General features: G+C 38.1%; 1 protein-coding gene across 16 annotated transcripts in view; it reads left to right on the top strand.

Annotated features, from left to right (window-relative positions):
- The window catches only part of Nrg1 (neuregulin 1), a 190,157-nt gene that overhangs the window by 160,756 nt on the left and 12,632 nt on the right, over window positions 1–16,769 (top strand). For 5 of the 16 annotated variants that reach the window (XM_051169380.1, XM_051169377.1, XM_051169374.1 and 2 more), the window contains one exon: window positions 8,979–9,037. In XM_051169380.1, the coding sequence (XP_051025337.1) occupies window positions 8,979–9,037 (59 nt within the window). Of the gene's footprint in view, window positions 1–8,339; window positions 8,408–8,978; window positions 9,038–13,439; window positions 13,518–15,330; window positions 15,355–16,769 lie in introns of all 16 variants that reach the window. The other 11 variants (XM_051169376.1, XM_051169373.1, XM_051169383.1 and 8 more) reach the window with 6 other exon arrangements.

Raw genomic sequence — 16,769 nt, 5'->3', positions numbered from 1 at the left:
AGAGGAGAGGGAGGCAGGCTATCCAGATAAAACCTGATAGGCTGTGGTCCTATGGTAGGAGAGGAGGTCCCCTTCTTTGAGAAGTCTAGGGCAGTAGGGGAGTAGGGCAGAAGAGGGAGGGAGGGAGGGAACAGGAAGATGCAAATGAGGGGATAACAATTGGGATATAATATGAATAAACTATAATAAAATTTTAAAATTAAAAAATAGTATATTAAAATCATCTATACCAATAAAATAATAACTCAGACTTAAATAAAGTCACATAATATGCCATGTCCTATGATAATATATTGTTCACTAAAGCATTTGAATAAAGGCAGTAAGCATTAAAATGTTTCATTGGCTGGTTGAAGTCCTGTCTATGAAGCCAGTTCATAGTTCCCATATGGCCCATCTGCCTAGAGCAAAACCACTGCTGAAGCACGAGCCACATTATTCAAAGTCAACTTTACCCTTGACCAAAGACATGACTCAGAAACACCACAAGCATGGAAGTTTCCAAGGAGTCTCTCTGGTCACCTAATCCAGCGTTGACTTCTTGGGAGTTGAACTGGATTTTGCAGCAAATCTCTTTGTCCCTCTGCTTAGAATAAGGTGTTCCAAATGGATTATCCATAATACAGCTAAATAGTTCTCATAGGAAAGGTTTGATGGCTACATGGATTTGCCCATGGGGATTAAGTGTGGATTCGAGTACTGGTTCTCATCTTTTATATTACTTTTTTCTCTATAGTCATTTAAGATGTATCCAAGAAGAATTAGTTATTATTCCAGATTATACAAAGAGGAGAGAGGAACTGTTCCAGTCCTTATCCTCTGATGCTCTGTCATCATATGGTTCAAAGTAACAAGATCATTTCAACATGACATTATCCAGATTCTTTCTTCACTTCCCTTATGTCTGTTGCTCTAAGCAGTTCAGTAGAGAACTGGCTTGGAAGATGTGAATGGGATGGTTTTTAACCTTAAATTTATTTTTGCAACAGACAATACTTATAAATGTGATATATTGCCCAATGGACAGATATAGGCTTACAGTGAGGGATTTGGATTTTAACCACCAATGTTGGTAAGAAGCCTTGTGTCCTTCCAATTTCAACCCTCTGGACAACTGTCTTCATTTGTAACACAGAATTAATATGTTCTCCAAAAAATTCCCCCAGGGAATCAGAAAAATTAAATGAGTTCATTTCTGCTAAAACACTTTTAACTCCAGTAAGACTTTTTTTTTTTTCCTTCTCTAAGAATAAAAAGTAAATGGTACTATTCTCTCTGTAAGCACTGGAAAAAAAAAAAAAAAAAAAAGCAGCATTACCATGTTTAATCCCTAAGTTTTCCTGGTTTGTTTAGTTGGATTTTTGGTGGTGGTGGTGGTGCTGGGTTGTTTGTTTGTTTGTTTGTTTGTTTGTTCTGTGTGTTTCTTTTTTATTTGTTTTGTTTTGAGACACAGTTTCTCTGAGTAGCCTTGGCTGTCCTGGACTCACTTTGTAGACCAAGCTTGCCTTGAACTCACAGCAATCCAACTGCATCCACCTCCCTCAGTGCTGAGATTAAAGGTGTGTACCACCTAAGTCTTCTTTTTATTTAAAAAGTTTTATATGGCCTTTATGAAGCCACCAGCTATTTTTGTGCCTTTTCATATGACAGACTATTTATATCCCTGATCACCATATTAATAATATCTTTGATCACCAGCTTCTTTATTAAAGAAAAAAGCAATCAAAATTAAAACTCAGAATTCAGTCTACACTTAAAAGATAGTTCCTTTCACCCTAGACTTCTTGTGGTTTTGTATAGTTAATGTTTATACCCTTGTGTAGATCATGCTGTATTACGTATTGTTAAAAGCTACATCATTATATAGATAAGACTGTTGGAGATAAAGTCACAGAAACATGCTACTGTACCTTAAATCCAGTAAATGAAATGTTAATATTTGCCTGTGGACTGCTAGGTGCTAGACCCTTTTGAAACCCCCGAGGGGGAAAAAAAACATAAACATAATCTCTGCTCCTAGAAGTTAGCATGGATAAGGAAATGAAATTTCCTAAGTAACTAAGCCTCAGTAACTAAGCCCTGCAAATTAGTGTGTTCCAAACAGCGCGGTGCTGACCTTAAGGTAATTAGAATGTAAAGGGAAAAGAGAGGACAAGAAACAGAAGAACATTTACAAACATAGCTGTCCTCTACAGAGTCCTTCCAGTGTACTAGGCTGCCCTTGAGGATGTAGCAATCTTTTCTCTTCTTGCCTTCCCTTTGTTTTTTTCTTAATCAACATAAAAGATGCTTCATTATGGCATTCTTCAAACAATTTATTTTTGTCGTATTTATTTCCTCCCCATCTCTTCCTCCCCTATATTCTGTTCTCCCACCCCAGTGGCATCCTTTCTTTCATGCTGCATGTACCCTCACCCCTGCTCCCTTGTCCTTTCCTACCCTTCTTGTTTCCACGTCCTCCTACCTAGTTTAATAGCACACACCCACCCTCATGCCTCCATATACGCATACACAGAAATGCTAAAAGCTAGGATCTGACTACGAGGGTAAACATGGTGCCATGCCTACCCAGAAGAGCACCTCCACTCCAGGAAGGAAGCAACTCTTTAGCAGTGCAGCTAGTTACCTGTTCTAAAGGCTGAGCAGGCAACTTTGAGCATTCTGATGGCTCCTAATGAGCCAGAGCAACTTTGGAAACCAAGAAAATAACACCACAAATAGAATATGGAAACCCACGGACTATGTACAATTCAAAGAAAAAGTCAAAGATACTCGCTAAGGCTAAAGTTTCACAAAATACTGTCAGGGTGGTTACAGTAGTAATGTCTATATACTATTTATCAGCAAACGAGTTGACACAAACAGGCACGATTGGAATTCATTCGAGTCAGTAGAGCACGGTAAATGCCACTCTGATTCCAACTGCAGAAGACCTTTTTTATAGTGAACTTCTCTGTTCTTTGGTGCCATCACGTTTATCGGAAACAGAGAGCATTTGTGAGAGGAATTGATGGGACCCTTACAAATCTAGACACCGAGCTCTGCAAACAATGGTGCCTTCAGGTTTTTTTTGTACATAGATTCCTACCACTCTTAATATTTGTGAAGGTACTTAGACTTGGACTTTTTAACATAGATTGAAGATAGTCTTGCAGGAACCAATTTAGGTGCAGTTCTGTCTAGAATTAGAACATTGGCTAACCTTGCTGCATAGCTCACTTCCTTTGTCTTTCTTGCATCAGCTAGCAACCATGTGTGTTTATTGAGTTCCCATGAGGCAGGCGTGGGTTCATGCTGAGCATCCAGGGATGAGCAAAACCACACTGACCTCTTCCTTAGGAGACAGGGACCATTGAAAAGAATAGCCCTGTTTCAAGCAATCGATTTAATAATCAGTTATTGCTGTCCTGAGTGCCGTGGGGACATGTAGAGAGCTAAGGGTGTGTTTAGTGAGGACCTTAACGAATGAAAAGACAAAGGCTCTATAGAAGGGACAGAAAATATGAAGCCATCACCTTAAGGTGGTCTGTGTTAAATAAAATGCACTGCTTTAAAATATTTGTATTGAATAATTTAAAAGAAACCATTTAGATGCCTTATCATAAAGTAGGTCTGTTAGCATAGAGAGAATGAGAAAGTGCCTCAGGACCTTTTAGCTGAAGCAAGAGAATCCCCCAGAGAGAAAGGCAGACCACAGATGAGCAGCCAGTATGGCATGTGCCACTGTAGCACAGTAAGATACAGGATGCATTGATTCTACATCTATTGCAGTTGTTTGTCTCGGCTTAAGGATGCATCATGTGGGATAAATGCTGGTGAGGGTTTTAGTCTCTGGGTAAGCATTTTATTAGAAGCAGCACAAACAGACATACTAGGTAAGGACCAAGGCTCAGGCAAGGAGAGATGTGTTCCTAAGCACTGCCACACTCACTGTTTGTGTGGAAACACAAGCTTTGAGATTGTGTGTGTGCTTTTCCTCAGTATTTACTCATGAGCCCTATGAGGCCTCTATATGTCCTCTCCTATCTCATGGGTTTGAAGTTAGTCCCAAGATCATAATAAAAGAATAGGAAGGTACATACCAGCTGAACAGTTATGGGAGGTATATGCTCGACACAGAAGAAACATTATTGGAACATTTTCTACTTAGTATTTTCTTTAATGATGTTAAGGAGGGCATTCTCTTGAGGAAATGAATGGCTTTTGCAGATGACACCGTAAAGAACACTAAAAAACAAATTAGAAAAACATATATAAGCCTCAAGTAATTTCACTTAAAGACTGATAACAGAATAAGATTCATCTTAGAAAAATGCAGACTAATAGTAACAATACGTTTGGGAAAAAATAATCTACAATGCAGATACTCAGCCAGTGAGTAGGCGAGCTCTGGCCAGAATACCAGACCAGCTACGGGGTGAGAAAGTCTGTGTTTGCAATGTGATACTGTAGAAAAACAGCCCAGAAGTCTGAGTGCTAACTCCATGGGCAACCCAGGTTTCCAGAGTGACAGTAGGAGGCTTTGACATCAAGCACAAACTGGCCAGTATTTCCCAGAATGAGTTCGTTGACATTTTCATGCGTTCATATTTGTAAATATCAACACTGAGTAGATAAGTTCATGTGTTTTTACACTGTAAAAGGAGATGTCACAGTTAACCTTGACAAAGAACGGTCAGACGTGATGTTCTCTCTGACAGGGTATTTTAAAACCTGGCCAAATGTTTTATTGGGAAGTGATGACTAAATCAGGAGAGCGCTGGCTATTGGCTTCCTCTAAAGGGACAAAGAGGAAACCAGAAAGCAAAGGAAGGGAGATGTCTAAAGACGGTTTACCAGTTGACTGTAACTGATAAGTAGTTAGTTTATAAAACTGGCCAGCCCTATAGAACAAGATCTTTCTTGGGAATTTGGAAATAGCCTTGACTATGTCTAGAATGCCCATAAACTGATTCTCAAAACACATGCATCTAGAACTGAATCCCTAGTAATTGCATCAGGTCATTCATGGAGAATTGTCCTTATTAAAATAGTTTTATAAGGATTCAATCATGTGTATTAATTTAATTAAGTGGGTGGATTATAATGGCCAGTGCTCCTGGTTTAAAAAAAACTATAGAAAATTGTTAGGTATTGCTAATTGGCTGGGGAAAAGAAGTCATGTACCTTAAAACTGAAGTAAAGTCTTGAACCTCACATGTAAAGATAAGACTATGTTAATCATCCCTGGACCCTAGGATACATCAACTTTGTGCATTCCTTAGAATTTATCTTAACCCAGACTTAAAAATGAAATGATTTCGTCAGGCACTATGTAAAATTAAAAACACATAGTAATACAATAAATGCCATTTTAAGGTTAATGTAATTCTGAAAAATTCTAGTATTTTTGTTACTTCTGTTAGACAAATGTCTTAGAGAGAACATAGTTCTGCTTTATTGAATCCTAGATAAATTGGTGTTTAAATAACAAAATTTAACTTTTCGGTAGCGGACTTTCTATTAAATCATTATAGCCCTTTCTCTTTAACATGGCACACGGTGTTAAAGGCTTTTGCTTGGGGGAGGAAATCCCCAGGTACTAGGTAATTCCTATTAAAATGTATTTGGAAGTCCACAAAGGAAATTATAATTTAAACTATAAAGATAAAAAAGTAGATGTTAAGATTAAGTTGTTTTGAGAAATCAGTTTATTTGTAGACATTTTGGGTGTCCAGTTCTTTATCAGACACTGCAGTTAGAATCAGGCACCATCCAAGCTCCTGGCTAGAGAAACAGAGTGGTAAGATAGGACCACCATTTACAACCATCACAGCACAGTTAGCAGAGTTAAAGAGGTCTGGACTGGGCATGGGACAAGGCACAGTGAAAGAACCAGGGAAGGAGTCCCTCGTAGAGAAAGGAGGTGGAGTTGGCTGACATCAAATTGGAATAGGGATGCACAAATAGAAAAAACTGACATGTTCTTTCCATTAAGAGTAACTGTGTTACTAGATCAAATGTTCTATATGCTCACATAACAAAGATAACCCAGCATCCCTCAATGATAATCTCCTAGGATACACATGACGTTTGTAATGGTTAGAAAATGCATAGTTTTGCTATTTTTTAACCCCATTTGTATAGTTTTCATATGGCCTTTAATCACAGGTCTGGCATTTCAGATGCCTAAATCGTAATTTCCTAATAAATGCCTTCCTTTTTTCAAGTAACTCTTGATTCCTTAAGCTACTTATTCATGCCATAATCTCTGAATGTGAGCAGCATGAGCGCTTCTTACCACGGGTGGATCCTTCTTTTCCGCTTTCTCTTTGTCTCTGTCTCTCTGTTTGTGCCTGTCTCTATCTATCTCCGTATCTCTCACACTCACTGACACACACACACATACAGAGTTTATATTATGCCATATAAATTATAGAAAAAAAATAGAGTATGCTATGCTCAATATGTGATTTTTAATTTTGATTTTAAAAAAATTAAACAAGCAGAAGGAAACTGTCGCCGCAGAATGTATCTGTAATGCTAGACTCAAGTACAGAAATGTCTATGGCATGATAGTCCAGATTTCATGAGCAAACAACCCAAAATGGATTTTCTTCGGAAGTGATTTCATCACGTAAGCTATACAGAGTATTTTTAAAAATATTTATATAGACATTCTCATGAAGGCATGTAATGTGACATCTTTATAGAAATGCTCCTACCTTATAGGTCAGTCCTTATATATTATTTTAGGTAGATCTTTCTCTAATTCCTCCAACAAAATATTATCAGCAAATTAATTGGTTTATCCAAGTGTTCTGGAGACTTCAATGGAACATTCTTGATATATTTATTTATTACATGTATATTTATTGATATTCTGTTTTTAAGATTTATTTTTATAATTATGTATATGCAGGGGGGAATATTTGCACACGAGTGCAGTTGCCCATGGAGGCCAGAAGAGGGCATCAGGTTTTCTGGAGCTGAAGGTTACAGGTAGTAGCTAAGCTATCTGATGTGGTGCTGGGAACTGAAATTGGGGTCCTGTGCAAGAACACAATGCACCCTTAACTGTAGACTCAGCTCTCTGTCCTGTTGCTCTTAATGGTCACAATTTTACTGTCCAAGTACTCATGTGGTGAGAATTCTGGTACTGCTAGTATTTTTGTATCGTCATGCAATAATAAAATTTCATGTATCAAGTTACTTGACAGCATTTTTTTTCTATTGAATTTTGACCTGAAAGTTAATCACTGTTAAGTTAGTATAGCTGGCAGATTTATTCACACGTTTAATGCCAAAGAGATGGTTTTGTGTCTTATTTACTTTAGAGACAAACACACAAAAATCACTAAGTCAGTACTGACAGGGAGTTGTGTTAGACAGATGGTTTTGTGATAGCTATGGTGAACTATATGCCTATGGGTGTTGAGCATTCAATTACCATTTTCTACCTCTAAGTATATTTGCTTTATAGAACTCTCCAATACCTGCTTATTAGGACATGATAGTAAGTAAATCAAACCCAGTCTAAAGTACCTTAGATATGAGGTTAAAGCAGCATGAACAGTAACGGTCTTGCACCTGGAGCATGGCACCATGGTACGGTCCTAAGAACAAAGGTATATCAAGAGCCTTGCATTTTGACAAGTAAATTGATATGAGCAAATAACACATAAGTGGTATGTCATATATACTTCTGTATAAGGATAACCTTTAATTTCAAATTATATTTTTCTTCTTTTAATAGAGGTAGTCGGATGAATGACATTATACCAATAAAATTCTACTCTGACTCTTTCAATAATATTAAAAATTGGGCTGAATTTATAATGTCTTTGGGGGGAAAGAAATAGGAAGTGCCACTTTCGCATCAGTAACCACGAGAGAATAAAAGTGACTTGTTTTGCTGAAATATTTCAACTTACAGTTTAGCCAACGTCTATGAAGCGAGTAGAAATATAGGTGCAAATACAATAAAGTAAAGGCTCAAGGTCTTTTGCTAATGGAAGAAGTAAGTGGAACCACAAAAGTAAATGTCAACTCCAGTGTTTTAACACAGTGAGCTTACCATGTAGGGTGATGCTGGATGAGAGCCACCTCGCCACCGGATGTGGCATGCAGCCTCTCTCTAGTTAAATGTCAGTAAGTAATCTTCCGAAGATGGAAGAAAACAACAAAATCAGTAAGGCGTGGTTCGCTGGGACTGGGTTTCTCAGTGTTGTGTCTTGTCTTTTCTATGTTGCTCAACACTGGGTCATTTTTAGGACTCCATATCCCATGGGAGGAAAGGTACCAAGCTGAAAGTTCAGTGTCTTGAGCGTTCGATTGCTTATCACATTTTTGCCCTCTAGGTGCCAACCTGGATTCACTGGAGCAAGATGTACTGAGAATGTGCCCATGAAAGTCCAAACCCAAGAAAGTATGTTCAAATAATCTGAAATCTGCTTTCTCCCAAAAACTACAGCAACAATCGCAACTACTGGGTGCTTTTACAGCTCTCTTGTAACTGATCCCCTTTGTTCTAATTATGGCTTCTCCACTCAGGGCGTACACCCCACTCACTGTAGCCTTGGCTACCTGTCAATCACTTGGATCTTGCAGTTAAAATGTGGAAGAACGCAGTGTAGCCTGTCATTCTGGGAGTCATAGCAATGAATCAACCCCAAATCATTTTTTACCAACTTCTGTGACTAGCTGATTAAAACCATCGTGTCCGCTTTGTGACTTCTTTGGAAGAAGTCAGTCACATAGAACCCCGAGATGGCACTGTCACACAATGCTGTGAACTGCCATTTTGTCTAAATTTGTAAGCACCGGGGAGATGTCAGAGTAAGACAGCCATGATTAGGACAAAGCGTCGGTTCGTGAGCAGCGTGAACTCACCAAGTTCAGTCAGTGACACTACAGGAGCTTCTCTCTAGCATATATTCACCTCTTCTCTTTTTCTCTGTTTTTTTCTACCATTGTTTTTTTTTTGTTTCTTCTCTCAGGTGCCCAAATGAGTTTACTGGTGATCGTTGCCAAAACTACGTAATGGCCAGCTTCTACAGTACGTCCACTCCCTTTCTGTCTCTGCCTGAATAGGAGCATGCTCAGTCGGTGCTGCTTTCTTGTTGCTACATCTCCCCTCAGAGTCACCTAGAGCTAGAGCATTCTACCAGGTCTAATATTGACTGCCTCTGCCTGTCGCATGAGAACATTAACAAAGTCATTGTGTTACTTCGTCTGTTTGTCACTAGTCGGCTCTGAGTTACTAATAGGCGTGTAAGGCTCCAGATGTCTCTGAAATCGGTACTGCATAATGTGACACAAGCTGATAGTCAACATCAAGGAATAAAGAATAAAGACATCTCAAACTCGCACTTGTACTGATAAAATAAAATCATCCCACTGAACAGTCCATCTGCTGTATCCAATGTCGGCATCCTGGAAGGGCTGTTGTTAGGCTGTAGCCTCTATACACTTGAAATGATGGGAGGTTAATTTGGGCTCCAACTGTGTCATTCATCACAAATAAACATCACAAAAAGGGCTCAGGTGTTTTTCTTCATTAACCAAAGTGCACATGTAGGCATAAAGACAAACAAACAAGATACTATAAGGTAGGAAAATGAAAAACAAGTATTTCCCAGCAAAGGGAATAGCCAGGTTTATATTCATGTTTCTAGGGAAATCAGTAACTCTGAATGAGTTTAAATAATCACCATTCCCTCAATGTTTCTTAATTTGAATATTTATGTAATCTTAAAATGTGATCTTTAAAGAAAATAGCTATTATTATTTTGAAAACTAGTACTTCAAAATATAACAATTCCAAATCTAGAATAAATATGTAAACGGTTAATGTAGAACTGACAAGTTAAGCTGACATCTGTGAGATCACCATGTTTTAAACATCATTCCTCAACTACCCATTCCAGACCGTAGATGATTGTCTGAGTAACTAAACTAGATGTTCCCCTCCTGTGCACTGGGATGAGAGTATTTCAGTTCTGAAACACTTAAAAGATTATATGCATAGATCCTAGTTAACCATTTAGATCACGAGTTGGTAAGTTTTTCCCATAAACGTTCAGATAACAAATATTTTAAGGTTTATAGTGATGATGTCACAGCTAACCCCCCTCCTTGTAGCTTGAAAACAGTTATAGGCAATGAAAAAGCCTGTCTTCCACTAAGTCTTTGTTTATAATGTTAGTCCCAGGCTGTGTTTGTCAACCCTATCCTCAAAAATATTTTACTCAGCTCACTGCACTTTAGATTGTTAAAACATTAAAAATAATTACATGAGCTGGTCATTTAGGCATCGAGAAGAATCAGAGATTTGCCCTTGGTTCTGATTCATGAGAAGAATATTGTTCTGTTAACAGTCATAGACGTCAACACTCAAGAGGCAGAGGCTGGTCAGTCTCTGTGAAGGAGAGGCCAGCCAGAGCTACATAGTGAGACCTTGTCTCAAAATAAATAAATAATAAATAAATAAATAATTCATAGATGTTATCAGACTAAAAGTATTTTGTGAGATGATACTTATATGCCTTTATAGTATATGTTATCAAAGATTGTTCCATAGCCATAATTTTCCCTTGTTAAAAATTGGCAAATTGGCGTTGCTAAATTTTGAACTATATTAACTGTATTAACAAGTATTTAAATACTAGCATTTGTCAGACATGAAGTTTCTCTCCATAGCTATAGTTTTTTTTAAGTAGATAGGATAGAATGTAGAAATAGGAAGGAAAATAGAATTTTATTTAATGAAGTAAAGACACTCTTTGAATTGTGTATTTGTTTTCAAATAGCACAGATTTAGCAACCCCATATGATACTATAGATATAAACTCATGTTTTAGAATTCAGTGAAAAGGGTTTTATTTTAGTTAAGGGATCAGATACGTAGAGATGTATTGTAGTTACTAGATAAAGGCAAGCATTAAAAATGCAAATATTTCTCAGAACAGTAGCTCAGTTAATTCTGCCGCTGGTAGTCGAAAAACAAAACAAAACCCAAAAAACAAAAAAACAAACAAACAAACAAACAAAAGTTCTCATTCACTTTTTAGCCACGTTCCCTTTTATTTGACATTATTTAAAAGTAGGCATTCTGTCTGAAGTCTAGAATGGGGCTCCTTAAATAAATCCTTTAGTAAGCATTCAGTGACGCTTTTGGAAGACATGCAGGAAATTAGAATTCATGTTTAAGTTGATTTAACAAGGTCTGATAGGAAGCTCAGGATGAGGCCAGTATGTAATGGCTGCATTATTAATGCCACATGTCTGGAGGAGCAAACGTTTCCAATCAGACACCATTTTCCAGAATCGTCTTACCCAGGGTTCATTCTCTAATCTCTGTGTCTGAAGATCTCCATTTGTATCTCTGATAGATGATGAGGAGAGCCAGGGGAATAAGTTTTGTTACTCCATGCTCAAGTAACAGGAAGTGCTGAAAGAAAAGCCATAGGATCTTCCCAGAGAGGTCACTTGAAAATGTAATTGTTTGTTTATGGACACACTATCTTAGAGAAGATAGACCCCTGCCTCAAGCGAAAGATTTAAAATCACCAAGCTATATTTACAGTTGAAGAATAACATTTCAAAGAGAATATATAGTACTTCAAAGTGTTTGAAACATAACTTAGTTATTAAGATTACATAATCATTCTGATCAGCATATCCTATAGAATGTTGGTTGACCTATACATGCTGATTTGAATTATGAAGGAAAGTGGTATGGTTTATGACAGCCATTTTTCTTGAAATCAAACGTATAGTATTTCCTAGGAAAATATCGTCCACTTTATTCAGCCTTAAATCTGGCCTGTTGTAGTGCAATTCCTCATTAATAATGTTGTGATATTGTAATCAGTAGCCTGTGATAGAGTGTGTGAGCAGGGATCCCACACATGTGTAGACTATGTGGAGGAAAAGAAAAAAAATACGCCCAGTGAGGGGCAAATATGTCCTGGAGAAGCTGGAAAATCATAGGAACTAAATTAAAACAGCTCATGCTATGGATTGTTCTACAAGTGAGCATTCTGAACTTGAGGCACAGCCTCAAAGCGAGTAAACTTAGCTTTAAAGTATTTTTGAAGCATAGGTTATTTCATTGACTTCTAAATGTTTCAAGAACTTGTTAAGAGAATGTACATATCAAACATGTATCCTGCTAACATTAGAATAAAGAGCACTCCACATACGACAGAATTGTCATAAATTTCAACTGAGTGTAAGATTTTGCTTTGTGTGTGTGTGTGTGTGTGTGTGTGTGTGTGTGTGTGTGTGTGTGTGTTTGCTCTTCTTTACATAGAAATGGGAGGATAAGGCAAAAGTCTGTTACATTTCAAAGGGTTCAGTAACAATGCAGATTGTGGTAAAAAAAAAAAAGAAAGAAAAAAAAGAAAAAAAGAAAAAGGGGACCTACATTTGTAAAGGTAAGTCTGAAATTAAAGTCAGGACATTAGATTCATCCCTTTTAGAACTGGCCTTAGGAGACTTCTTTAGAAAACCCCAGAGATACAGAAAATCACACTGGCATGTCTTTGAGATTATTTGCATAAACCATCCCAAAGATTTTAAAAATAACATATTAAATGCCATAAATTTGAACAGAAACCATAGTTGCAATGGCTATATGCTTTTGATGAAAGAAAATTATTTTATTGCTTTTCTCTCTAATGCAGCTGAAAATTTAAATTAACCTTCAGGTTAATCGGTTTCGTCAAGTAATTATAAAATCCTAACACAAAGGATTAGCAAGTCAATATTTAATAGTTTCTGGAGACTCTTGGATTTAGATTAGTTTTTTATATTGCTATGGTCCTGGCAGGAAATCACATGAAGAAAGGGAAACTCAATTGTTTACAGTAACCTTTGTGTTTGTGAATTATTAATTGAATTCAAAGAATGTAGTGGCTAGCCAGGAGTTCAATAGAACCATGTGCTACATAATGAGCTAACATCAGCATTACATTAAACAAAGCAGATAGAAAGAATTTCTTTACATAATGAAAAGTTTGCATATTTTGCTCCTTTTGTTGGATGTAAAATGAAAGAAATGGAGCTACCAATAGTAAAAATAAATGAGAGCATCTTTGCCTGGGTCTAGAATGACTGATGCATGTGTCTTCCCCTTGTTTCCTCGTTAGGGCTCACAGCCAAAAGAGATTCCCGTTTTAAGTACCAATTTCCCATTGAATTATTCAAAATTGGAGCTGCCTGATATGAATGACTTCCCCTGAAATGAAATTATAGTTAGGCTTCCAGGCTTACCTATAAAACTGTAAATGTAGTTATATGTATGCATGGGCATGCTACTAATTTTATTGAAGACTTAACCAAGCTTTCTATGCAACTAATACAAGTCATTAGAAGTGTTCACATAGGCATGGACTAATTCTTTGGAAAGGATTTTTTATATAGATATGTCTTGATTTTAACCTTTAAATTATTAGTGACTTCTAGGAGGAAAAGGGAAGAGACAGAGAAGCCTCTAGAAAGAAAATTGGATCATAGCCTTGTGAAAGAAATGAGTAAGGAAAATTATTATCAATTTCCTAGAAACTAAATTTTTTTTCATATTGATGCTTCAAAGTTTATGTGAAAAGGAAAATGAGAAAACATGTCAGTCTGACAAATTGCACTGAGGCAAGGGAAATTCATTTGTATTTGAATAATATTATTATGACTATCTTGTACAACTGAATTAACCCTAAGACTTCTGGTTTTCAATTTATAAAAAATTCAAATTACTTGTGGGGTTACACTAGACCCAAATCAGAAGTCTTTATAGGTCATGCCTCCCATTTTTGAGATATATTTTTATTTGGGAAGCATCATTTCTTGAAGTGACTCCAAAAACCTTCAAGTCTGTTGTTTTGATAGATTTTAGGAGCATTCAGAATTTTCCTGAATGTGTGGATGGTCCTACGAGACATCTCCAGATGTGTCTGTTTTTTTCAGAATACTGAATCTACTGTTGGTCATAAGAACTCACTTTGTAGGGTCACCAGTGAGCAAGCATATCATGAATTTGTTCAGTGAGTGATAAACTTGACCAAAGTTACTAAACAGGTAAGTGGGAGAGGCAGGATCTGAACCAGGATGAACCTTCCACTCGTTCCTTCTAATCAAGGGCTACTTTCTCCATGCCCTGACAGGATTTTGTAAAAGCTACATCCCTCCACCACATACGGCAAGCTTAAGAGCTGCCTCGTTATATTAGCGGATTGCCCCGGTATGCCCACACTTGGTTCAGAGAAGAAAGCGCGGACTTCAGTTTCTGCTCTTTCCCTTCGTTCTCTCCACACTGTACTCAAAGGGGACAGAAAGCCTATGTTGCACCCTGGTGAAACTCAACTGTCCGTTTTTGCTGCACGAAGGGAAAGAACCCTAACTGGAGATCTCTCCTACCCTCTCCCCTACCCTCTCATTCCTCCTTTTAACCCATGCAGGCTTTGTAGAGAGCTGCAGGCTTTGTAAAGAGCTGCAGGAACGCTGGGCGTGGACTCACACTGTTGGGTCCCCTTCCCTGGGTGGTGCAGAGGTTTTGTTGGCACCTGTGCCCACTGCAGCTCAGTGATCGGGAGAGCTGATCTAATTACCGCTGAAGTTATAGACCCCGGAAACTTTATATTTACGTACACACTTAATTTTTTTTTCAACTTAAAACAAAACAAAACAAAAAAACCCCTGAGGTTTCAAGTTGCCCAATACTATACAGAAAACTATAAGAAAAACTAGAAACAACCTTTCACTTTTTCTGGGTAGAAGCTTTTGCTACTTTCTGTGAGTGAAGCCGACAGTGCGCATAGGGAAGGAAGTGGACCGTTAAGTAACCAAGGCAAAGCTTTTAAAAAGCAATGCTAGCGCATAACTACCCACTAGCAAGGAAAAGTAAATCCAATATAATAAAAACTTCAAGCCAAATTACTGTCTTCCTGGCTTTTCCTTCTATCTGTGCGACTGGGTGCCTTTAAACAAGCAACAACAAAACCTCCTTAGAACCCCATTTAAAAGCAAACCAACTCATGGCACATGCTTTTTTCTGGTTTTAAAGAACTCCTATTCTCAAATGATGAGTCGAGGACGGTTCAGGTCCTAACCTCCCTCAGTAGACGCTTTGAAAGGTCACTTAAGCCCCTGGGCTGGTGCTTTCACACCTCGCTGGTAGGCTCGGGCGGTCCTGAGCATGCTTCTGTAACACCCACCACCGCCTGTCTTGTTCAGTGTGCACGCACAGAGAGCTGTCGTAGTTGTGTGTGATTTGTTTTGGAGTGCGCTGTATTGCTCTTTTCTGAAACTTTTTTCCTTTCTTTTTTTTTTGTCAACTTTCTGCACTGGCAGAGCATCTTGGGATTGAATTTATGGGTATGGACCAATCATCATTCCTTTTAGCCTGCAGAATGTAGAGCCTCTGAACTGAATCCCTTTGCCCTTCCCCACTCTTACTTTTCAGTTCCTAACTAATTTCCTTTTTCTTTAGAAGGGATCATACAGCTATAACATTGGTTTCTCTGCTTTCAATCTATGATTGGTTTATGAGAACGTTCTGGAGTGCAGCAGTTTTTAAATTTCCAAGCCTACCTTCACCTAGAGATTAAAATCTCCCTCCCTGCTGCACCTTGTTAGAGACCCTGCCATGTGTGACTCATTGATTGGACCATGCTGTTATTTAAAAGCTGGGGTAAGTTGGAGTGGTGCATAGGCTACAGGAGAAAACAAACCAGAGGCCAGAGAATGGCAAAGTTTTAAGTACATCCACACAAAACATAGCCTGATGGGAGTTCCACATACAACATAAAAATCCATCTATTTAACATGGCATCATAGAGGTGTCTTACTTTGCATTAGGCTTATATGAAAGGAGTTGAATCACTCAGATTTCTTGAAGAAGATACTCAAGAATGGTTCTCGTCAACTTCAGTTGTTTATAAGAAGGACATAGAAAACAGGTGATCTCATTTCAGGTAGACATTCCAGTGTCGGAGGATTTAATCACTAAGGTTAAGATGACCCAAACAAATCATCATATAGGTGAGTTCACACTGTAAGTGTCAAAACAAAACCAACAAAGCTCCCAAAGGCAGATAAAATGTAGGCATATTCTAAAGGACCCTTCATCCTTAGATGAGAGTGGTGGGCGCCCGTTTTGGAAGGAGTGGAAGATTGCCACCTACCCTGGTCTCCAGGCTGTTTGTGTAAACTGTCTGAAAGACTGGAACAGAGTCTTGGGTCAACAACACCGTGTCTGCTCCCTTTGCAGCTGGCTTGATGACATGTAGCATGGGCATCCTACAGCTGTTGTCTCCTTTTGGCATAAAAAAAAAAAATCATGTATTCAGAACATAATTGATGACACATGAGACAGTGGCCAGCTCTCACAGGCAGGTACAAGGAGAGAAATTTAATTGCCATCCTGCCAAGGAAATAATAATTTAAGGAGAAAACTATTTATCTGAGAGTTTAAAAAAAAAAAAGCTCAAGTATAGAGAACAGAAAGAGGTCATGGATGTTACTCTTGGGGTTCTTCCTGCCTGATAGGGAGTTTCCCCTCTTCCAGAAATCTCACAGTACTGGCCTTTCCTGCAGCAATCCAAGAGCCAAAGCCTCAGAACTACCTTTATCACCTGCAGAATTTTCCCCACTCAGAGCTTTATGGGCTGACTATAGGATTTACTATTTCTAACTTCTGAGCAGTGGAGTCAAATGGTTATGCTATGAAACTGCTCCCCAGCTCTTCTCACAGCTCATAAGAGCAATGTGCTCTTAGACACACACATCTC

Source organism: Acomys russatus, chromosome 27 (assembly GCF_903995435.1).
Source record: "Acomys russatus chromosome 27, mAcoRus1.1, whole genome shotgun sequence".
In the NCBI taxonomy this organism is placed as follows: Eukaryota; Metazoa; Chordata; class Mammalia; order Rodentia; family Muridae; genus Acomys; species Acomys russatus.
This window is presented reverse-complemented; position numbering and strand designations above follow the sequence as displayed.